At 38.5% G+C, this 25,073-nt stretch overlaps 2 protein-coding genes and 1 long non-coding RNA gene across 5 annotated transcripts in view; 1 reads left to right on the top strand and 2 right to left on the bottom strand.

Moving 5' to 3' along the window:
- Nucleotides 1–558, bottom strand: part of LOC311071875 — a 2,290-nt gene extending 1,732 nt beyond the window's left edge. The window contains exon 1 of the long non-coding RNA XR_014603941.1: nucleotides 231–558. This is a non-coding gene — a long non-coding RNA (uncharacterized lncRNA). The remainder of the gene's footprint in view (nucleotides 1–230) is intronic.
- Nucleotides 1–4,250, bottom strand: part of fndc4b (fibronectin type III domain containing 4b) — a 16,932-nt gene extending 12,682 nt beyond the window's left edge. The window contains exon 1 of the mRNA XM_084096054.1: nucleotides 3,590–4,250. Coding sequence (XP_083952180.1) covers nucleotides 3,590–3,662 — 73 coding nt within the window. The 5' untranslated portion in view covers nucleotides 3,663–4,250. The remainder of the gene's footprint in view (nucleotides 1–3,589) is intronic.
- Nucleotides 4,251–5,416: 1,166 nt separating this feature from the next.
- Nucleotides 5,417–24,989, top strand: gckr (glucokinase (hexokinase 4) regulator). 3 transcript variants are annotated; one of them, XM_084096863.1, is made up of 19 exons: nucleotides 5,417–5,535; nucleotides 5,700–5,855; nucleotides 5,962–6,030; nucleotides 7,989–8,057; nucleotides 8,194–8,267; nucleotides 8,350–8,416; nucleotides 8,800–8,853; nucleotides 10,330–10,424; nucleotides 10,538–10,643; nucleotides 10,787–10,905; nucleotides 21,141–21,239; nucleotides 21,417–21,514; nucleotides 21,649–21,725; nucleotides 21,958–22,054; nucleotides 22,166–22,263; nucleotides 22,780–22,860; nucleotides 22,944–23,093; nucleotides 23,387–23,521; nucleotides 24,773–24,987. In XM_084096863.1, exons 1-19 carry the CDS (start codon nucleotides 5,521–5,523, stop codon nucleotides 24,926–24,928), a joined length of 1,815 nt encoding a protein of 604 aa, XP_083952989.1. In that variant the 5' UTR covers nucleotides 5,417–5,520; the 3' UTR covers nucleotides 24,929–24,987. The 3 variants fall into 3 exon arrangements, with proteins under 3 accessions (XP_083952989.1, XP_083952991.1, XP_083952990.1); XM_084096864.1 differs by having other exon boundaries at nucleotides 5,444–5,535; nucleotides 5,703–5,855; XM_084096865.1 differs by lacking the exon at nucleotides 23,387–23,521 and having other exon boundaries at nucleotides 24,773–24,989.
- Nucleotides 24,990–25,073: the final 84 nt, after the last annotated feature.

Below are 25,073 nucleotides of genomic sequence, written 5' to 3'. Positions count from 1 at the left end.
AAAAAAAAAAAAAATCAGCAACCAAATTCCTCGAACACGACCACACACGCCTTCCTCACATTACAATGTAAGACATTATTAGAATGCAATCATATATAAATTATTGAAAACATGATTAATTCACCTCCCGAGTCTATTGAGTTTATAATATCTGCGATTAAAATGCACTCAGCAACTGACATGTTACGGTGAAAAAAAATGAACTAAAGAAAGCATCAAGATATACTTACTTGACTGATTATTTGCATCATAACGTCTCATCTGCAAACAAACATCCAAACGTGGTGCTCCTTTTGTTCTCTTGTTTGGCTAGCTTCAGTATCATCACGCATCGCAAACGGATCGCAAAACATAGCGCATTTTTCACTCTAGTGAAGTAGTGCGTCATAATGACGTAGTATTTCTCGCGCATGCGCATTAAATAACATATTCATATATCATGCATGGTTAAATGTTATTTCAGCTTTTCTGTTTAAGTTGAAGTTGTTCTAACTCATTGTGTTGTTAAACTCTGTAAGTTCACAAAACTTTACTCATTAACCTAACTAAAAGTCAATCTTTTTTTCAATGTAGTGTAGCCTAGTGTGATTAAAATTAAATGTATTTTAACTGAATTTAAATGCAAATTAATTTTGTTTACATTTGTTTAACTTTTGCTCGCAATTAATACAATTAAATGTGTGTTTATTTGACTTAGAACAACATAATGATATTGAAAGTATTATGTTCACAGATGTAAAGTAGCTACAACACATACTATTAGGCTCCTCTCATATATTACATTTTATTTTCAAATATTATGTAGAAAGCTGACACTAGTTGAGTTCATAGAGCAAGGGCTGGTGATAAAAATGTCAACAATAAGTTGTACTGGATTATACTGTATAAGCAGATGTATTGGAAAAATACATTTCAACTGCATAATGCACACAGTATATATTATAGACAAAACACATTTAAAATACATTAAGAAATTAATTTTGGACAACACACTTGAGTTGGAATTAAAATAAATTATTTCCCATGTTTTCCATTAAAACTGTAATTTTATTTAGTATATATTAGTCAATACATCAAAATAAATTTCCTTTAATAACTTATAACTTTAACTTTAATAAATTTAAAACACTATAAATCATAATTATTTAAAATGTATGTTTAAGTAAAACTTAGTAGACATTACAAAGTGCATTTTTTAAAAAATGCACTTACGTGTGTTTATAAATATTGTCATGAAAGTGTTCTTTCTTTAAGTAACATTTAATTAGACATTATTACAAAGTGCATTTTTAAAAAGTGTACTTAAGTGTGTTAAGAAATATTGTGATGAAAGTGTACTTACTTTAAATTAAACTTAATTAGACATTATTACAAAGTGCATTTTTAAAAATGCACTTAAGTGTGTTTATAAATATTGTGATGAAAGAGTACTTACTTTAAGTTAAACTTAATTAGATATTATTACAAAGTGCATTCGTAAAAAGTGCACTTAAGTGTGTTTATAAATATGATAAAAGTGTACTTTCTTTAAGTAAAACTTAATTAGACATTATTACAAAGTGCATTTTTAAAAAATACACTTAAGTGTGTTTATAAATATTGTGATGAAAGTGTACTTACTTTAAGTTAAACTTAATTAGATATTATTACAAAGTGCATTTGTAAAAAGTGCACTTAAGTGTGTTAATAAATATTGTCATTTAAGTGTATTCCCTTTAAGTACACATAAGTGGTCTTTAATTTTAATTTTATTATATTATCTGCAAGTGCACTTTTCAAAAAGTATACTTTTATTATTTTAAGCACACAAAAAGTGCGCTTTCAATACAATTAAGCACACTTCTTTTTCACAAGGGTGTTATTACATACATTTTTAACATTTGACATTTTGCTAACATCCAATAATTTCTTAAACTGTATATGAAATAAAAAAGCTACTATGGGATATGACCCAGGTCAGACTTGAACCTGTATCCCTGTGAACCATAAGCTCTAATACGTCCAGATGCACATCCAAAGGCATTGACATCTTTATTTTCTTAAGTATGCTTTCTAACCAGAGCTCATGCATATATTGGCATATATTACTTCAAGAGGTAGACAGAAAACAATTCAATTACTGAGATGACCTTATGAATAAAACAGGCTAGATTGCTAATGTTACATCCTGGAGCAAAAAAAATAAAGTGAGAAATTTGCTCATAATCAACAGAATGTTTAACATCAGTTAAATGCTTTTTTGTGAATATGCGCATTATCAGTTTTGAAATAACAGGCTTAAAAAAGTGCAGGTTTCACATCATTTTAAGGTGTCCTTGTTATAGTGTAATTATACATGCAAGTACTGAGTAATATGAATTAACTACATGTACTTACTATAGGGTTAGGACTAGGTTTGGTTTAGGGTTGGTTGCATGCAATTATGCTAAATTTATAGAAATTGCGGTTACACTTTATTTTAAGGTGTCATGGAAGTGTAATTATATATTTAAGTACTGATTAATATTAATTAACATCATGTACTTACTCTAGGGTTAGGGTAGGATTAGGATTTGGTTGAGGTTTAGTTGCATGTATTTATGCATAATTTACTGTTATTACTATGGTAAGTACATGTATGTAACAAGGACACAAAAAGTGCACAAAGTGCACACTGATCATAAGTACAAATGTACAACAGAAATAAATAGAAAAAGCATTAACCTTTAGTACAGTAGGGTACAACTCAAAATGTCATAATAGAGCCCTACTATATCAGCAGTACACTAAACCCAATCTATGTTTCCATTTCAAAGCTAAACACGTCCTTCTTAATAATTTAGTCCCCAATAAGGCATGACTGCAACCCTGGCAGGGCAATTCAGCCAGTGTTTTAGGATCAAACACAGTCTCAGAGCTCAGCAAGAGAGCAAACATTGCGTCAGTATCCGCACCCATCCTTTTTATCTTGTTATTTGCCAAGAAAAGAGAAATTAAGCAAATTGTAATGTACCAAGGTCAATGCTTCATGAACATGCATCAGCTTAGAAAGCACAGTGCGCTTTCTGGTAAGATTGTCCAATTAAGAATAAGTGCATTGAGAGAGCTGCCAGTCTTTCAATTAGCTGTGAACTTTGATGTAAGGTTTGGCAGGAGATGGATGGCAAGCACTTTAAAAGACTTTTAGTGCATCGAAGGGTGTGCAAAATGACTGTAATCTATTAAGAAACATGGATCAAATCATCTTTAATACAAGAAAGCATAATGAAGACCGTTATTCCCCTTAAGAACATACCATATATCGCACTGGCACTTAAATGCCATGAATTGACATGCTCTAGCACAGGTCATTCTCTCAGCACTATCTATTGGCCCATTAAATCAAAGACAAAGACTAACAGAGAAAAGGCAATTTCCTTAATGTCTTCCTCTGCTGGCTCGAAAGGACACTGAAAGGATTATATAACACAGCATGCTTATGGACTGTAGTCATGATGATCAACACATGAGCGCACAAGCATAGAGAGATGCATGTTGCATTTGATCTTTATTATTTAGTCATACTGTAGGACATTTATTCGACATAAGGAACATAATTAAGTTTACTTACTCGCCCCTGCAAAGCAGATGTGGCATCCAAACAGAGATAGAACAAGGCTCATAAAAGTGAATAGGTGAATCATATCTTCCTCAAGAGTTATTCCAGATGAGTGACGCCAATTTCCAAGGAAAAGTAACCTGAAGTTAACATCCCTCCAATTATCACATGATTATCAACAACGCATTTTCTTTGCTACACTGTGACGATGATAAACAGTCTAATAAACCAGCAGCATCTTCTTCTTCAGCAGCATCCACGCAGTCTGATGTCCAACGCACCTCAATCTGTTGCCATCCGAATCCGCATCAGCTGGAGAGAAAGATCGAGGGAGACGCTTCCTTTTGCGATTATTTTCAGTGATTTAAAAGCTAATGAAATCACACTTTTTATGTTTACAACGGGACTCGAGAATCGTCAGCCTCGCCACCAGTTACATGCTCGCTGCGCGACTAATGTAACGCGTAAGCGCGCATGGCGTCCATCACAAAGCTCGCGTTCGCCTTCCTCACTTTATGCGCTCGCTCGAGTAAGACGCTTTGAGAATGCCAATAAATCTAAGCTGCGTCGCGGGCACATGACCCACAGGTGGCCAGTTACTGATTGATTCTCAGCAGTCACTCATTCACCTTCTGTAGCCGCATGACGCACGAACCCGCACCGGGATGAATGCAGTAAAAACACCCTCACCAGATCTGTTAGACGCGATTTATGACGCCATTCAAACTTGCACGTCGATAGACCACGGCAAACATCCAGATCAGGAGAATCTCACACAGAACTGTGCAAGCGGAACAGAAGAGGCAACATTTTGACTTGATATAGTCTAAACTAAAGCTATAATAACAAAGCCATTTAAAATACTTGAATATTTCACATCAGATGTGAGAAAAGAATAGCATTCATGATTACAGAATAGAATAGATCAGGAATGGAATAGTATAGGCCATACTGCAATAGTGTTATTATATTATGAACACAAGAATTTCAGATAGACAGAATAATATGAATAAAATAAAAATGGCTGTATGTACCTATTTAGCTGATTCCCTCTGCTGGGATTGGGAAATTATGCAAATTAATTCTAATTAAGCATGACTCTGTTGGTCAAAATTAGTGACAATCCAAGGTAATTTGCCAAGTCTCAGATTTTGTGTTTGACAGAAAAAGGTATTTGTTTTTAAACCAACACCCAACAGCATATTCGGTAACCTTACAATAAGGTTCATTGGTTAACATTAGTTAACATGAACTAAGAATGAAAAATACATCTACAGCATTTATTAATCTTAGTTAATATTCATTTCAATACTAATACAAAGGTTGTATTTGTTAACATTAGTTGATGCACTGTGAACTAACATGAACAAACAATGAACAGCTGTATTTTTATTAACTAACATTAACAAAGATTAATAAATACTGTAACAAATGTATTGCTCATTGTTAGTTTGTGTTAGTAAATACATGAACTAATGTTAACTAATGAACCTTATTGTAAAGTGTTACCACATATGTTTAATATAAAGCATGATTCTTTAAGACAAAATTGATCAAATTTGTAAATTAAATAATGGAATAGTCTACTACGATTAAGAATACACAACCAAAAATGTGAAATCCCAAAATTAATAAAATAATTAGAAAAAAGATGGCTATGTGCAATTAAAATAAACAGGAAATAACCAGAATATACAGTATTGAATATACCATAATAGAATAGAATAGAATTGAAAACTGCCTTGTCTACTGATCATTATATGCAGTAATCAAACACAGTTGACACAGTTTTTTTTTTTTTTACAGCTGATGAATCAAAGTTCATTTGGTGAACTTTGTTATGTTCACTTTGTTCTCTGTCAGGGCTTTGCATTGAATTTCATGCTTTTACACTGTGCATTGTTTGCACTGAAACGCTGAATTCCTCATTCTGTCTGATAAACATGGATCACTTGAAGGTGAGTGAAAACTGAACACTGTTACTGCCTGTACTTTCATTTTCAAATGTCCTTTAGCTGGTAATAGACCAACAAATCTTCTTCCCCGTAAGCCTAAATGTAATTAAAGGAGCTCTTGAGTAATGCTGGTAATCTTTAAGTGCTCGGTTTTCTGTCTAACACAGCAGTCGTGTTACGAGCTCTCTCTACCTGTGACAGAGAAAAGCAACCCCATCAGCAGAGATATTGACAGAGCGCACAGCAAACAGATGGTGCAAATACTGAAACGATGCGACGCTGAGATTTTTGAGAAAGAAATAAATCATGACCCATTTTATCAGGTTTGGCCTATTGGGGATACGTGAGGAATGATTGTGTTTTCTTAAGTCGTTACGCTCCTAACAAGAGTTTCCCATACAATGCTGACCTGTGCATTTTGTTATTTAGAGACTGTATAGTTCACCTGTCATCCAAACGATGGTGGATGTTGCAAAGAGGGTTGAAATGATTCTGAAGGTCAGTATTTATTTATTTTTTGTGTTTGTATTTATATATACAAAATAATTATACACAGTACACATACATATATTATGTAAACATTTATTTCTGATGCGATTAATCGTTAGCCAGCACTAATATTTATATATAGTGCCTTGCAAAAGTATTTGCACCCCTTAATTTTTTCCCCCACAATATATCCTAAAACCTGCTTTACATTTTCTCCATACACCGTGATGTCAAAGCTAAAAACAGATTTGTGAAAACTTAGCAAATTTATTAAAAATAAACATTTGAAATAATTCTATTGCATAAGTATTCATACCCTTTTCATGACGGGGGAAATTTGCAAATAAGCAACTAAAGGTCTGCTGAAGCTCAGTTCCATCAGTTCCACACTTGAAATTTAGCTCCAATTTCACTGGATCATCTTTGAGATGTTTCTACACTAGTGGAGTTACCGGTAATCTGTGGCAAATTCAACTGAAAGGCACACACCTCTCAATAAAAGGTCTAACAGCTGAAAATGTATATCAGAGCAAAAACCAAGCCATGAGGTCAAAAGAACTGCCTGAAGAGCTCAGAGACAGGATTGTGTCAAGACACAGATCTGGGGAAGACTAAAAAAAACATGCATTGAAGGTTCACAAAAGCATGTATCCTCCATAATCCTCAATGGAAGAATTTCGGAACAACCAGGACTCTTCCTAGAGCTGAGCAAATCGACATATTGCAAACTGAGCAATTGATGGAGAAGGGCTTTGTTTAGAGTGGTGACCAAGAAGATGATGGTCACTCTGGTTGAGCTCCATGACGGGAGAAACTTACAGATGGACAAACTTAGAGAAGGACACCACTGCAACACTCTTTATGGCAGAGCGGCCAGACTCAAGCCTCTCCTCAGTGAAGACACATGAAAACCCACTGGAAATTTGCAAATAAGCAACTAAAGGTCTGCTGAAGCTCAGTTCCATCATGTATGGAGGAAACCAGGCACTGCTTATCACCTGCACAACACCATCCCGACAGTAAAGTGGTGGTAGCAGCATCATGTGTGTTTTTCAGCGGCAGGTACTGGGGGGTTTGTCAGGGTAGAAGGAAAGCTCAACACAGCAATCTATAGAGATATCCTAAATGAAAACCTGGTCCAGAGCATTCAGAGCCTTGGACTGGGCAGAAGGTTCACCTTCCAACAGGACAATTACCCTAAGCACGCAGCTAAGACAATGCTAGGCTTATGGACAACTCTGTTAATGTCCTTGAGTGACCCAGCCAGAGTCTGGGCCTGAACCCAAACGAACAACTCTGGAGAAACCTGAAAATGACCGTCCCCATCCAACCTGAAAGAGCTTGAGAGGATCTGTAGAAGAATGGCAGAAAATCCCGATGTGCAAAGCTTGTCGCATCATACCCTGAAAGACTTGAGGCTGTAAATGTGCTTCAACTAAGTACTGAGTTAAGGGTTTTAATACTTAAGGTGATGATACACAGGGCAACTTTTTGAGCAATGTTGCTGGGCAATCTTGCCGATCAATTGATGCTTGGGCACTTTCCCATTGAAAATGGGCATTAAATTTCTGTCTGGATAATTTAGATCGGTCATGGGCCCCGTGTCTCATCTGGTTGCCCGTTGACGGCAACATTGCTCAAAAAGTTGCCCTGTGTATCATCACCTTTATGCAACGTAATTGTTGCAGTTTTTTTTAATTTGTAAAGTTGTCACAAATCTTTTTTTTTTTGCTTTTCCATTATGGTATATGGAGTGTAGACGAAGTGAAGTTAAAAAAGTAATTTGAAAGCAGTTTAACATAAGGAAGCAACACAACAAAATGTGAAAAATGAATGGGTACGAATACTTTTGTTAGGCACTGTACATATTTCACATTTTTAATTTGAGTAATTTTCTTTTTCTTTTAATTAATTTAAGTTCCTTTCTTTAAAAATGTTAAAACATCATAACTGATTTGTCTTTGCAGGACCCAGAGGAGAGTTTGATTGTGTTAAGTGGTTGTGGAACATCAGGCCGTATTGCATTTCTTTTGGTGGTATAGAGTTTAAGAAAGATTTATTGATTTAAAAAAAAACAAAAAACATTGACATTGAATGACATTTTCCTCACTGTGTTAAATTACTTTATACTTTATATTCGTCATAATCAATTTCTATTTTCTATCACCTCAGACGTCCTTTAATGAGATGTTGAAGGCCCAAAGACAGAAACAGATCTGTTCGTACATCATAGCTGGAGGTGACAGGTGAATAAACAGTCTGTCTGTTTGATGCATAAGATGAGACTCCAGTGTGACACTGCAGTATTTCAGCTCTCTGTTTTTAAAGGGCCCTGCTGACATCACAGGAGGCTCCAGAGGACGACCCGGGGCTCGGAGCTCGCACGCTGGAGAAGGTGAACGCAAGAGCAGAGAGGGAGCACAAACAATGCAATGCAGCTTTACCATAGTAATAAATCAGTTTCCCTGTGGTGAGACAGTAGGCTATTCTTTCACATTTTCAAAAGAACATGTGAGTTTCACCTCATCGCAATGCCAGAGTGATTACTAAAGTGGTAACTTCTAAGTGATTATAGACTCAAGTCAAAATTGCTCACCTCAATCCATCCTACAGTATAAGTCTTTATTTTTTCACCCATTCATCGATTAGAAAAGGTGAGGTACGTTACTTTTAGATATTAAATCATTTGTATTTATATTTGAATAATGATATTAATAGTGATGGTTGCCTTAACAAAAACAATATTTATGACACAATTAAACATACTTCTCTAAACAGGTTTGTGCAGGAAAGAAGCATGTGCTGTTCATTGGAATATCCTGTGGCATGTCGGTATGAAGTCTGTTTTCTCAAATCACATTCCATTTAGCAGTAAAAAACAATAGTCATGACAAAATAAATTCAAATAATCAATCTCCCCATCTTAAAATGCAATCTCCCCACTAAAAATACGATAGTTCACACCAACTATTAGCGATAACTAATGATAACAATAAAGATATAGTTCTAAACCATTTTGGTCACAACTGTCACACTTTTTCAAGAGTATCCTCAGCTGACTCCTGCCCTCTGGGTAAAAGGCCAGTACCCGAGCCGCAAGCCTCTCATTCCTCAGCACGATCAGTCCCGCCGGGCGAGTTTTTGGATGAGTTTGGCTGCTCGCCCTCAGGCAAGCTTCATTTCTCATTTGGGGCTCGAGAGGAAGATGAAGTGTCACTTGCAGCATCGGAGGGCGGGCTTATGCCTTCTGACGTGGATGACTCCTCTGTGCTGCCGCCTTTGGGCGTGATTTTGCAGTCTGAGGCTGACGCAGAGTTGGCAGCCGTGCTTTCCTACACTGCACTAAAATAAAAAATAAAAAAGTTTAATTGTTAAAGTGACATTACGTCACGAAAGTGCGGACTCGTTGGAAGACCGCAAGTAGGCTGCTTAGGGTGCCAGTTGGGACAGGGCCTAAACCCTCCGGGCTACGAAGGTGATGGCGCAGGCTCTCGGTTGGGCGATGTCCACGTTACTGGTCCAGGAGTGCCACTCTTGGCTCAACCTTGCGGAGATGTGGGATTCAGTGAAAGTGCACTTTCTAAATGCCCCCATCTCCCAAGGTGGCCTGTTCACAATTCAATTCTTCAGGTCGCCCACCTAGGGACAGTGCAGTGCATGTGTTGAAAATCAAGATTGCGGCGATAGGCCTACGGTTCGCCTTCGAAAGGTCGAGCATCAAGGTAATTGATGCTTTACCAAGGGCTGCGAGTGCGACCTTTGTAAAGACTCAAGGAAAATTCTCTGTTCTTGACTGAACAGCTTTTGTTACTATATTTGTAATGTATATTTTATTTATAAAGTGCAGTGTGATTTTAAATTCTATTACAGTTTCTGTACCCGAATAGGCCTAGACCTATACCTAAAAATCCAAAAAACACTGTTTATTTCATTTGTTTGTGCTATTGCTGCTTTGTTTATTTCTTCTTATTTAATTACTGAGTGTTTACCTATCCTTTAATAATGCTTGAAATATTTTTTCTGTGGTATTTTTGTTTAAAACCACAGGCCAAAGTTCCTTGTGGAAAAGTTCTTTAGCCTGTTTTTGTTCATGGAATTCAGCTGCAACTAAACGCTTTGCAAAAAGACTTAAATGTGAATGATTTTTTTTTCTACTTATTGGAATCAAAACTAGGAATCGATAAGAATTGGAATTGATAAGCAGAATCGGAATCGCTAAATTTCAAACAATACCCAACCCTACATATAATGCATGCTCATATCAAAGCCACCTGTGAGTGTGCTTCATGATGCTCTTCTATTTCAAAGGCACCATTTGTTGCTGGGCAACTGGATTTTTGTCTGAACCACTTAGACATCTTCACCCCAGTGCTTCTGGGATTCAATCCCGTACATATGGCGAGGTAAGGCTAATCAAGACAAAAACAAATGCCTTTCTGTTTATTACAAACTTATAATTTATGTATTTTTTATCAATAACAACAACAGATTGCTAACACTGATGCCATCCTTACAGGAGTGAGCTAATGCAGGACTGTTCGTTTCACTTTAAAGATGTTGCAGAGAGGATGGCTGCAGAGCAGAGACATAAAAAAGCATACGTGCTGAATCCTGTATTGGGGGTTTGAGAAATTGCTTATACTTATTTAAATTAACACACAAACAATAAATATCAATGTTCTTACTGCTGTTTAAGGAGCTTCCGCCAGTCATAAGCAGTAATGATGCTGCTGTCGTAGCTGAAGAACCTCTGGTTTCTCTTTAGGCTGAGGCCATCAGTGGATCGTCCAGGATGAAAGGAGGCAGTGCAACAAAAATCATTCTGGAAACTGTTCTTCTGGCCGGACATGAAGCTGCATTTAGAAACAAGATGATGACACCTGAGTATGTTTTCAATTTCAGTTATGTTTTAATTTCATGTACACATATATATTTAAAATATTAAAATATGTACAGTATTATTTTGTTTTATATATGTACAGTATCTCACAAAAGTGAGTACACCCCTAACATTTCAGCAAACATTTTAGTATATCTTCTCAAGGGACAATACTATAGAAATGAAACTTGGATATATTTTAGAGTAGTCAATGCGCTGCTTGTATAGCAGTATATATTTACTGTCCTCTGTAATAACTCAACATACAGCCATTATTGTCAAAATACCTGGCAACAAGTGAGTACACCCTAAGTGATAATAGCTGTTCGTCATTTAACCATGCAAAGCCACATGTCCTATTCATCATGTTCATGTTTTTGTCTGCTTGACAGGACCATACAAATTTGTGTATCTTGTATTAGAGCAGTTAAAATTTGTGCTTTGAGTACAATTCTCTCATATTGACCACTGGATGTTCAACATGGCTCCTCATGGCAAAGAACTCTCTAAGGATTTGAGAATTAGAATGGTTGCTCTCCACAAAGATGGCCTAGGCTATAAGAAGATTGGTAACACCCTGAAAATGAGTTACAGTGGCCAGGGTCACACAGAGGTTTTCCAAGACGGGTTCCACTCTGAACAGGCCTCGCAAAGGGTCAATCAAAGAAGTTGAGTCCTTGTGCTGTGCGTCAGGTGCAGAAGCTGGCTTCAAAAAACAGACTCATGAGTCCTGCCAGCATTGCTTTAGAGGTTGCAGAAGCGGAAGGTCGGCTTGTCAGTGCTCAGACCATACGCCACACACTGCAACGAGTCGGTTTGCATGGCCGTCGTCCCAGAATGAAGCCTCTTCTGAAGCTGGCTCACAAGAAAGCCCACAAACAGTTTGCTGAAAGCAACCTGCCCAAGAGCAGGAATTACTGGAACCATGTCCTAGGAGGATTTAGGCAGTGCTAGATAACAATGGTGCTCACACAAAATATTGACACTTGTTTTGACATGTTCACTTAGGGTGTACTCACTTTTATAGTATTGTCCCTTGAGAAGATATACTATAATGTTTGCTGAAATGTGAGGGGTGTACTCACTTTTGTGAGATAATTTATAGATCAATAAGTCAAGACACCATGTGTTTTTGCTTGACTTTATATCATCAAAATAATTTAACTTTAATAGTGTGACATTTTTTTTTTTATAAGTTATACGAGATTCGACTAGTTTTTCTCTCGATTTTACTGTCACCCCTTTTTGAGTATAGACATAAAAATGCACTATCCAAACTTAAAACGGTTGCAATTCACGAATGCTTTGGAATACAGACATAAGGTTGGTCTTTTTTTAAAGAAGATTATTGCTCAAGTTAAAAAAAAGTGTAAAAAAGTTATAGAAGTTTAGGTTTACTGTAAAGCAAATGTAGGCTACTGCACTAAACATTTTTAAATGAAAAATACTCTATAAAAGCTATAAAATCAAAGACATATGGCTAACTAAGTTGCGTTCCAAATTTAAAATTGATATCACAAAAATTGAAGTTCCTATGAGATTTTTTTCTTTTTTGCCGCTTTACCAAAAATAGCCACCGGTTGACACCCACATTATATTGAATTCTTTTTGATTCTCCTCTAACAAATTAATACATTTCTGTCACAATATCACTTCTATCACAAAACAGTAACGATACATTCACCATAACGTATCTCAAACTGAGTAGCGTATCACTGAGAAAGGTCCTGCTCAAATCGTCCTTGCGATGGAGGTTCGGGATGAACAACTAGTTCTTCCAATGTTTCATCATCGGACTCGTTCTCGGATTGATATTGTAAAATCAACATCATTTTCTTTACAGTGTGTACAATCGCTGAGGACTGAGGAAGCCTCCTGAGCTGAAGTTCAGTTCTGTCAGGACCACTATCGTCAAATACGATTGACAATTAGCATACAGTTAGGATTGGCGGTATGGTTCTGTTCTGGGTGAGAACTCCCTGTGCATCCATGCAGACTAGCATGGATAAGAGTAGGGAGAGCAGCAATAACCCCCCTTGGGCTAAACAGAACAGAACCAACATGAATGTATGCAGATATCATTAATTCAAGATTTTAAAGTACAACATAATTCGAGAATTTATTCTGATTCAAGGGGAAACAGACTGGCCATACTGACTGGGCGAGAAGAGGAGCTGGGGATGGAGGAGGGTAATTAGCTCCTGAGAAACGCGATAGCTGCTGATAATACTGAAGGAGCTTATACGGTGATAGGCGTCATATAGGTAGATGTGGATCAGCTGAGAGTCAGCTGATGCGAGCTTGACTAACATGACCTGCCAGAACTGACGCTACACTTAATTTATGGTAATGGTCGTTTACCTTCAGACAAGCTCTGTAAGCGGTAGACCAATCGTAACAGACTGGGCCATCTGACCAATCATAGCAGAGCAGGCTCGTGGAAAGGAGGGGTTTAGAGAGACTGATTCATCCGACAAGTCGTCTGAGAATCATTGAAAAATGTGGTGATGTGCAATGTGTATTATAAGAAAATGAAAGTGTGTTTTGACCTTTGATGCATGTAAACCTAGGAAAACTAAATTATGAACCTTTAAAATAGCATAATAGGGGCACTTTAAGGGGTTTTTCAGTATAATGTAATTTAAGTTGATATATATTGTACAGTCAATTTGATTATACTTAAAAAATGTAAGGCACTAACTGAACTGAGTAGGTGAAATAGTTTTTGTGTGTATATATTGCACATATTAAAGGGGTCATATAATGCCATTTTTGTACAAGCTAATATGATTCTTTAGGGTCTAAATTAAAAGTTTGTAATATACTTTAATTAAAAATTCTCATTAGTATTGTAAGAAAACACTAATTTTACCTGGTCAAAAACAGCTCTGTTTTCAGCACGCCGTTTAAGTGCATGTGTCTTTAAATGATAATGAGCTTTGCTCACCCCGCCCCTCTGTTCTGTGCGTACACCCTTTGTAACACAATAACACAATAACCATAACGTGTTGATCATTATAAACGTGGGATTATGATTATGAATTATATTGAGAACGTCATACATAGAAAACATGCCGTAATGTACCCTGAGTGTAAACAGCCGCATTCATCGTGAAGTGTGCAGCAAGCGATTTGCAAAGATTAATATAAATATTAATATAAAGGTTAATAAAACGTTACACTCACTTTCTTCTGGAGGTGCAGTAGGAACACGAATAGCTTCTTAGCAAAACCAGCTTTATACTGACCCTCGTTTGTAAAGCAGTCTGGTGTGTGATGATTCGCGCAAGCATGAAAGCATTGACGTTGATCGTGGGGAATATTCCCTTTCGAAAACAAACTCAGCCACTGCGTCTTCAGCGGTTTGGATTTAGGAACATCAAAATGACTGCTGTGTTCGTTATTGCACCCAAGAACAGAACACCACAATCACTTAGCCATTCTGCTCATAGACAGTGCTCCAGCGTATCAACAATAGCCGCGTTTCCATTACAGATTTGCGCAAATGTTTTGCGCTATTATCTAAATATCGATAAAAAACTATTGCGAAATGACGGTGTTTCCATTAACCGATGTTATGCGACTAACACGTCCTTTTTTCTCTCGCGATAAGTCATTCCAAAAATCACGGCAATGGACGTTGGTTTATATAATATCACAGCCACCGCATTAGACATTATTATTATCAATCGAAGGAGACGTGGCGTGTTATCCAAGCATTAATGGCAGGAAAGACCCTTATACTGCGAACGACACATAAAGCCTAAGCAGTTTCTGGGTGTTTCGCCCTCATTTCTGCTCCGATCTTTGATTGTGGCATTTATTTGAGATTTAGAATCCAGTATTCCTATAGGCTAATTATTGTTTCTTTTATTAATTTAATAAAGAACTCTGTCTCGTATTCTGTCCAAACGATCCATGTAGGCTACTTTTGTGTCACCAAAATTTTTATTTGAACTGGCTAGACCAACTGCTGCGCAAAAAAGTAAATATCGACGAATTTTCAGATTTTTTTTTCAGTTTATGACTTTTTGCCCCTTTATTAAACATTTAAAATATTCACAAATTAATATGGAAAACATGTCGATTTTACTGGTTTTCTAAGGCCAAATTATAACCTGGAATTGATGTTTTTCCCGCAGTGCTGAATGAGAAGAGCCATTAATATTATTAATAAACTATTGTTTTGGCTAAAATCACATCTCCATCTCCGCTGTTAAGCAGACGGATTACATAATCAGAAGGTATTAGCCTTCGATTCGAATTTGTTCGTTTTAAAGTGGACATTTCAAGCTTTAGCCTACATTTTGTTTCAGTTCTCGCGCTCCAGTTTACGGAGATCATGAAAGTGCGTCTGATTGTTTTCTTTTATTTTACAAAAAGCACAACGTTTTCTTGTTATTGTGAGTTTACACAAATAAAAGTAGTTGAGAATAATGTATTATTATTTTCTGTATGACCAGAAATGATAGAGTATTTTAAGTTGTTTCCACTGTTGATAGGAAAATGCAAGTGTTCGCGCTCGCGCCTCCGTGTCATGCAGTGCGCGCTCCACACTCAGCTTCCTTTTTTGCATAAAAGCGTCTTCTAAATATAGCCTATTAAATGTTATAATAAAATAATATACAATTATTATTATTTGTGTAGCTATACATGGACCTCAAACACACCGCGTCTTCTAAGTCAGGTGACTGTAAATGCGCAAAAACTGTTTCCATTGCAGTTTTGCGAAATATTCCTTTTTCGAATTGCCTGAAAAACCACCTCATGAGAGCGTAAAAACCTTTTTGCGATAAACGGGAGTTTTTGCGAAATTGACGTGTTTCCATTGTGCGTATTTTCAATTCGCAATTTCAATTTGCGCAATTTGAAGGGTAATGGAAACGCGGCTAATGACGCGCAGACTATGATGACAGACAGCTCGCTCACGAGTGAGGGCGGGTCTGTGTTGAAACGCTGCTGTCAATCAACAATCGTGGGAGGGGCATCGATTTTGTGACGTCACAAAATCGAACGGCTTGATTTGAGATGGGGGAAAACATATAAGAAGATTAAAAAAAAAACACTGGATGGATTTTTATCATTTTATGATGGTTGTGTACAGGCACTGCCAACACACATTTCAGTACAATCAACTTGTAAAAGTGCATGTACCATTATATGACCCCTTTAAGCATATATCAGTACTATATTGCATTTATGAATACAGTGAGGAAAATAAGTATTTGAACACCCTGCTATTTTGCAAGTTCTCCCACTTAGAAATCATGGAGGGGTCTGAAATTGTCATCGTAGGTGCATGTCCACTGTGAGAGACATAATCTAAAAAAAAAAAAAATCCAGAAATCACAATGTATGATTTTTTAACTATTTATTTGTACGATACAGCTGCAAATAAGTATTTGAACACCTGAGAAAATCAATGTTAATATTTGGTACAGTAGCCTTTGTTTGCAATTACAGAGGTCAAACGTTTCCTGTAGTTTTTCACCAGGTTTGCACACACTGCAGGAGGGATTTTGGCCCACTCCTCCACACAGATCTTCTCTAGATCAGTCAGGTTTCTGGGCTGTCGCTGAGAAACACGGAGTTTGAGCTCCCTCCAAAGATTCTCTATTGGGTTTAGGTCTGGAGACTGGCTAGGCCACGCCAGAACCTTGATATGCTTCTTACAGAGAATCAGAATCAGAATCAGAAAGAGCTTTATTGCCAAGTGTGCTTGCACCCACAAGGAATTTTTCTTGGTACTGAAGCTTCCAGTGCACATATACAAATACAAATACAACAAGAAACATAGTAATACAAATTCTAAGAATAAAAATATATAAAAAATAAATAAAAATTGTATAAAAGTAAAAAAGTAGGGTCACAGTTGGGTTTAGTCCGAATAAACATTTACAGATTATGAACATATTTACAGTATTTTGAGTAGTATGAATAATATAAATATAAATATCACCTGAGTTAGAGAATATTGCACCAGACAGTGGGAGTCTAGCGCATGTTACAGATTATAAACATATTTACAGTATTTTGAGTAGTATGAATAATATAGATATAAATATCACCTGAGTTAGAGAATATTGCACTAGACAGTGGGAGTATTGCACTTACAGGCATATGCCTTGGGGGCATGTTAAGTGTTCAGAAGGGAAATGGCCTGTGGAAAGAAACTGTTCCTGTGCCTGGATGTTCTTGTGGCCAGTGATCTGTGTCGCCGTCCTGACGGTAACAGTTCAAACAGGTGGTGTCCAGGGTGAGTGGAGTCTGTGATGATTTTACCTGCTCTCTTCCTCACTCTGGAAGAGTACAGGTCCTGGAGGGTTGGCAGGGGGGCACCAATAATCCTCTCTGCAGTCCGGACTGTCCGTTGTAGTCTCCTGATGTCCAATTTGGAAGCTGAACCAAACCAGACAGTGATGGAAGTGCTTAAAACAGACTCAATGATGGCTGAGTAGAACTGGATCAGCAGCTCCTGTGGCAGATTGAACTTCTTCAGCTGGCGAAGGAAGTACAGTCTCTGCTGGGCCTTTTTCACAATGGAGTCAATGTGATTTGCCCACTTCAGGTCCTGAGAGATGGTAGAGCCCAGGAACCTGAATGACTCCACTGCTTCCACAGTGCTGTTCATGATGGTGAGAGGGGCGAGTGCTGGGGATTTTCTCCTGAAGTCCACGATCATCTCCACTGTTTTGAGTGTGTTCAGCTCAAGGTTGTTATAACTGCACCAGACAGCCAGCTGTTCAACCCCCAGTCTGTAAGCAGACTCGTCACCATTTTGGATGAGACCGATGACAGTGGTGTCGTCTGCAAATTTCAGGAGCTTGACAGAGGGGTCTTTAGAAGTGCAGTCATTAGTGTAAAGGGAGAAGAGCAGTGGGGAGAGAACGCACCCTTGGGGGGCGCCAGTGCTGATGGTGAGGGTCCTGGATGTGAGTTTCCCCAGTCTCACTAGCTGCTGCCGGTCCGTCAGGAAGCTGGAGATCCACTGACAGATTGAGGATGGCATGGAGAGCTGAGTCAGTTTGGCTGTGAGAAGATCAGGGATGATGGTATTGAAGGCCGAACTGAAGTCCACGAATAAGATCCGTGCATAAGTCCCAGGTCTGTCAAGATGTTGCAGGATATAGTGCAGTCCCATGTTGACTGCATCATCCACAGACCTGTTTGCTCTGTAAGCAAACTGAAAGGGATCCAGCAGGGGTCCAGTGATGTCCTTCAGATAGGCCAACACCAGTCTTTCAAACGACTTCATGACCACAGACGTGAGAGCGACAGGTCTGTAGTCATTAAGTCCAGTGATTTTAGTTTTTTTGGGAACCGGGATGATAGTGGAGCGTTTGAAGCAGCAGGGAACTTCACACTGCTCCAATGATCTGTTGAAGATCTGCGTGAAGACTGGGGCCAGTTGGTCAGCACAGGCTTTTAGACAAGCAGATGAGATGCCGTCTGGGCCTGAAGCTTTCCTAGTCTTCTGTTTTTTGAAGACTCTGCTCACGTCCTCCACGCAGACCTTAAGCTCAGGTTGGATGGCAGAAGGGGGGAGGAGAGGGGTTGCAGGAGGTGATGGTGGATGTGTGAAGTGCACATCAGAGCGGGTGTGAGGTGTGAGTCTGGGCTTCTCAAACCTGCAATAGAATGCATTGAGAGTGTCAGCCAGTTGTTGATTCTCCACAGATGGGGGGGATGGTGATTTGTAGTTGGTGATGTTCCTCAGGCCTCTCCAGACTGATGCCGGGTCGTTGGCTGAAAACTGGTTTTTCAGCTTTTCAGAGTAGCTTTTTTTAGCAACTCTGATCTCCTTTGTCAGTCTGTTTCTGGCCTGGTTATACAAGATTTTATCCCCACTTCTGTAAGCATCTTCTTTGGCATGACGAAGCTGTTTGAGTTTCCCAGTAAACCATGGTTTATCATTAGTGAATGATAAGAATGTCCTGGTAGGAATGCATGTATCCTCACAGAAACTGATATATGATGTTACAGTATCTGTGAGCTCATCCAGATCGGTGGCTGCAGCTTCAAAAACAGTCCAATCAGTGCAATCGAAGCAGGCCTGTAGATCCTGCTCTGCTTCATTGGTCCATCTTTTTACAGTCCTTATTATAGGTTTAGCTGATTTCAGTTTCTGCCTGTAGGTCGGTATAAGATGAACCAAACAGTGATCAGAGAGCCCCAAAGCTGCCCGTGGGACGGAGTGATACGCATTCTTTATCGTGGTGTAACAGTGGTCCAATATATTACTGTCTCTGGTAGGACATGTAACATGCTGTCTGTATTTTGGCAGTTCACGGGAGAGATTTGCTTTGTTAAAATCCCCAAGAATGATTAAAAGAGAGTCTGGGTACCTTTGTTCCATTTCAGCTATATGTTCAGCCAGCTGTTGTAGCGCTGCGCTCACACACGCGTCTGGAGGAATGTAAACATTCGCGAGAATGAATGAGGAAAACTCCCGCGGCGAGTAGAAAGGTTTACAGTTTATGAAATGCGCCTCTAAATTAGGAGAGCACATCTTCTTCAGTGTTGTTACATCTGAACACCAACTTTCGTTAATGAAGAAACACAATCCACCACCTCTCGTTTTCCCCGTTAGTTCCGCGATGCGATCCGCTCGGAACAGCTGGAAGCCCGGCAGATGTAGTGCGTTGTCCGGTATGGCTTCACTCAGCCAGGTTTCAGTGAAGCACAGAGCAGCGGAGTTTAAAAAATCCTTGATAGTGCGGGTGAGGAGAAGAAGTTCGTCCATTTTGTTAGGAAGAGATCGGAGATTCGCAAGATGAATACTGGGTAGTGCAGTGCGGAGGCCGCGCTCGCGGAGTTTAACCAGCGCGCCCGCGCGCTTCCCGCGTTTGCGTCTGACCGCGCGTTTGAACAACACCGCTGCCCCTTCAACGAGAATGTCCAGTAAAACGTCTGAGTTATCAAAATCTGTAAAAAACTTGTCTGGTGTGTGTTTCCTAATGTCCAGAAGTTCGTCTTTGGTGAAACTGATAGGAAAAGAATGACTAAACGCAGAACAAACGAACAAAAACAACACAATGACTGGAGAGCTCCACACCGAGGCAGCCATCCGCGGCGCCATCTTGGAGCCACTCCTTGGTTATCCTGGCTGTGTGCTTCGGGTCATTGTCATGTTGGAAGACCCAGCCTCGACCCATCTTCAATGCTCTAACTGAGGGAAGGAGGTTGTTCCCCAAAATCTCGCAATACATGGCCCCGGTCATCCTCTCCTTAATACAGTGCAGTCGCCCTGTGCCATGTGCAGAAAAACCCCCCCAAAGCATGATGCTACCACCCCCATGCTTCACAGTAGGGATGGTGTTCTTGGGATGGTACTCATCATTCTTCTTCCTCCAAACACGTTTAGTGGAATTATGACCAAAAAGTTCTATTTTGGTCTCATCTGACCACATGACTTTCTCCCATGACTCCTCTGGATCATCCAAATGGTCATTGGCAAACTTAAGACGGGCCTTGACATGTGCTGGTTTAAGCAGGGGAACCTTCCGTGCCATGCATGATTTCGAACCATGACGTCTTAGTGTATTACCAACAGTAACCTTGGAAACGGTGGTCCCAGCTCTTTTCAGGTCATTGACCAGCTCCTCCTGTGTAGTTCTGGGCTGATTTCTCACCTTTCTTAGGATCATTGAGACCCCACGAGGTGAGATCTTGCATGGAGCCCCAGTCCGAGGGAGATTGACAGTCATGTTTAGCTTCTTCCATTTTCTAATGATTGCTCCAACAGTGGACCTTTTTTCACCAAGCTGGTTGGAAATTTCCCCGTAGCCCTTTCCAGCCTTGTGGAGGTGTACAATTTTGTCTCTAGTGTCTTTGGACAGCTCTTTGGTCTTGGCCATGTTAGTAGTTGGATTCTTACTGATTGTATGGGGTGGACAGGACTTCTTAGCAAAACCAGCTTTATACTGACCCTCGTTTGTAAAGCAGTCTGGTGTGTGATGATTCGCGCAAGCATGAAAGCATTGACGTTGATCGTGGGGAACGTGATTTTTTTTTTTTGATTATGTCTCTCACAGTGGACATGCACCTACGATGACAATTTCGATCTACAATCACCTACGATGACAATTTCAGACCCCTCCATGATTTCCAAGTGGGAGAACTTGGAAAATAGCAGGGTGTTCAAATACTTATTTTCCTCACTGTATGTGTGTGTGTGTGTGTGTGTGTGTGTATACATATCCCTCATGAGTAATGTACTAAAATTAAATGTGTCATCCAGATATATGCCTGCCTGGATCTCAGCGAGTGAGATGGTTTATGACACTACTTACTCACGCAGTGATGAACTTGCAGCCCTTATTCACAAAGCAGGAGAGAGGTATAACCATTTCACTGCTTTCTAACACATAAACCTTGGAGTTTTCCCATGCACACGAATAGGCTGAACTACAGGTGCATGTAGTAAAAAGTGGAGAATTTATCTCAATAAGGTGGTTGAAGGTTTCATCATAATGAAAGGCTCACTTATGATTTATTTCTGTAAATGTTTCAACAGCCTTCAAATGAAAGCACATGTATACTATCTTGGATGGAAAACTCTTGGCATAATAGGAATGACTGATGCCAGTGAATGTATCCCAACATATGGAGCAGGTGCTGTTTACAGTGTCATTTTATTATGATATGTTATTTCAATTTGTTAATTTGACAAATGGGTGAATTAATAACAGCACAAGCATACTTATATTGGAAATGTTTTAACCAAGAACCACATTTCATTTTTTCAGATTTTGGTGATATCAGAGGTTTCATCAACAACGGTTTCAGCGAAATGAAAAACAAAGAAGGAGATCTATCATATTTGGTGAGCTCAAAGCAATTGATTTAACAACTTGAAGGGATAGATTGTGCAAAAATGATTTTTTTTTTACTTCATAATTTACTCATTCTACTCATTCTACTATATTGCAAAAGTACTGTATCCCTTTAAATGTGAAACAATTGCAGTAATCAAACACCATTGGTAATACATGTATATGAATATTTATTATAATAACATTTATTAACAGCTATTAATATATTAACAACTATTTTAGGGACCAGAATTCATAATTGGTCACAAGGATTTTGTGGACACCATCTTACATAGCCTGAGTCAAAATGACATGATCTTATTTCTGTTTACAGTGAATGGTGAGCAAACATGAATCAATTACGATTTAAATGCATTTGACAATATGGTTAAATTGGAAAATGAGCAGTTCCTTGAGTATGTTTTAAATATATTTTAATGTCTCTCTCGAGATGACCTAAATGAGGTGACTGTGCTGGCCAATCAACTGAGGCAAAGGACATCTAATTTGCATGCAATTGCTCATGACCTTGAGAAATTCACCATTCCTGTGAGTATCCCACCATTCAAATGAGTGAGCTGGAATTTTGCCTGAAGCAAAAACTCACTTCCTAACAAAATTTCCTTCCACTACATTTCTTACAAATACATAAGGTTGTTTATGTAATCAGGTAATATTTGCATCGCTATATATATTGTCCTACTGATCCTATTTTGTGTATATATATATTCCAACCTTTAGAAGGATTTCAGTACAAAAGGCATTCGGATTTTAGTTTTTCAAAGAAATGTTTGTTTTATTTCAATTTCAGACAGGTTTGTTAGGTAAGAAGTTAACAAGTTGAGTTAACTTCTTGCTAAGAATAATTTGCCATGTCTTCTAAGGTAATTGGAAAACCTATTAAAGAGGTTGTTCCATAATATTAAGCAAGTCACAGTTCTCATGCAACATGGGGAGGAAGAAAGATCTTTCTGAAGATGGAAAGCATGAAATGGTGCAATGTCTTGCAAAAGGATGAAACCAACTAATATTTTGCGAAAACTGGATTTATATTTATTGTTTCAGGAAACAGTTTGCCACATGTTTGATACAGTCCTGAATATCACATGGCCTTTTTCTTCAGCGGAGGACAACTCAGCTGTAATGGTAAGTATATATTTAGTTGACATACTTGTATTGCAATACCTAGCTGTATACGTAAAGATTTCAATCCTTCTATTATTTAACAGAGACAGCACTGGGAGCTTTCAACCAAATTGTGTCTTAATGCAATCAGCACAGGAGCTCATGTACTGAAGGGAAAAGTCTACATGAATTACATGATAGATCTCAGAGTAACTAACAGCAAGTTGTACAGGAGAGCCATCAACATTTTACAGGTATCAGTAATGCATGTTTTGTACTGATCTCTTAAAGAAACTATATATTGAATGTCATGCTCTAGCAACCACAATGCAACATGCTAAAACTATTACCTGGAAAATACCTTGGTAACCATATACCAAAACCCTGACATGGTAACAAAGAGTTATGCATGGGCAAAGAACAATCATATTTTCTTCAGATCATTTGTATGGCAAATTTTAGCTTTCAGTTTTGAAAAGTAATTTAGCTGGAACTGTAATATGACCCCTTTGTGCATGGTCGTTTAATTATACACAATCACTGTCAGCGGTTCACAGGCTGCTCCAAAACCGAGTGTGAAAGTGCTCTGCTGAGAGCCGTCTACAGCACAGACGATCTGACTGAATACATGACAGCAGCAGATGTCCACACACACACAGATGCAGCTAACACACGCGAGCGAGTAAGAACTGGTTTATTTATCTTGAACATCTGTGGAGGCAGACAGAAGTTTGAAAGATTAAAAAATTGTCAGGTTACATAGCCTAACACTTACTTTTAAAGTTTTTTTTTTTTACACAAACAAAGAATAGTAGGTAACATTTTACAATAAAGTGCTATTAGTTAACATTTGTTAACGTTAAAGTCCACGTGAAACGAAAGTTGCAACCAACTTTACTTCAGTGTTGTGACGTATTTCCAAGTGAAACGGAATATTGAATAGAGGGCGGGGTTTTACTTTAGTAAGTAAGTAAAGTTTATTTCTAAAGCGCTTTTCACAGATAAAATCACAAAGTGCTGTACACGAGAAAGGTAAAACAAAACAATATAAAAAATGTATATACATATGTAAAATCAAAGTGACACTAGTGAAACTAGGGACACTTTAGCACTCTTCCTCTCCATCCCTCGCTCATAGCAGACTGACGGTTGGAGGGGAGTGGTTAAAGGGATAGTTCACCCAAAAATGAAAATTAGCCCATGATTTACTAACCCTGAAGTCATCCTTCAGGATACTCAACTGTCAAACTGACTTCATCAGAGAAGGAAAAACATTCCCGAGCAGAAGCAAATTTTCAGATTTAGTTTTCGATGACACGATGACAAACAATTTTGTTCTGTGTATGAACTTGCAGGGATTAATTGTCCACCACTAGACTAGTAATGTTAGCTGACAAAGTAAATAGTGTAAATTTGGAATGGGTCACTGGTGTCCAACACACAAATGATGATTTTTTCAGCCATTTCAGTGGCCTTGAAGAAACTGCATACAGTATACAGTAAAGGTGATTGCCCCAGGCAGCAACATAGTGTTGGCCCAGATCCGGCCCAAATCCGGGCCGTGTGGAATCCAGGTGTACCAGATGTGGGCCGGATCTGAGCCAAGACTGTTGCTGTCTGGGAACAACCAACAAGACATCAACATGGTGACACTGAGTGAGTAAAGATTAAAGCTACTAGTCACCATGCAGAATTGCAAAAAATTTGAAAAATTGTTTTTAAACAGGTTTCCCACATACTATTGCCAGACAAACAACTAGCCCTGCCCCAAACGTAAACCACTGGTTGAGTAGAGCAGAGGTGTGATGGAACCACATTGTTTACACTTTTTCTCCGAATGGCTTAGTTGGCTTTGCATATTAAATGAAGCAACGTGTTATTTATATTTAACAGACAGATTTAACTGTCAACCTGATATGTCCTGCACTGGCAGGTTGTCCCGACTGCACTGGTGATGATCCAGAGTGGCTGCACTCATGCTGAAGCGCAGCGTCATTTGGACCGTCATCCTGTGATTCGAGATGCAGTGAGCGCCTGCCTCAACTCTTCAAAAACAAGAGCACTGTGGACTGAACACACGATAAAATGATGCATAAATGTTACAATTACATATGGTTTCATTTATACTTTGCAAGTGTGCAAATTTAATTAAAAAAAAGAATAATAAAAAAAAAGAATTATCCATATTTTTTTCTGTGAGGTTTACTTATAAAATTGTTTACTTTTGAAATTAT

This window comes from Abramis brama, assembly GCF_963993115.1.
Source record: "Abramis brama genome assembly, chromosome: 21".
NCBI lineage: Eukaryota > Metazoa > Chordata > Actinopteri > Cypriniformes > Leuciscidae > Abramis > Abramis brama.
Note: the sequence above shows the minus strand (reverse complement) of the source record. Positions and strands in the feature narration are given on the sequence as shown.

Bases quoted from the DNA above. Each gene is read 5' to 3' on its own strand.
- gckr (XM_084096863.1), top strand. The intron at 10,906-21,140 runs GTATGTTTTCAA...TGTGTCATCCAG, and splicing joins AACAAGATGATGACACCTGA to ATATATGCCTGCCTGGATCT. The intron at 22,264-22,779 runs GTGAGTATCCCA...TTATTGTTTCAG, and splicing joins TTGAGAAATTCACCATTCCT to GAAACAGTTTGCCACATGTT.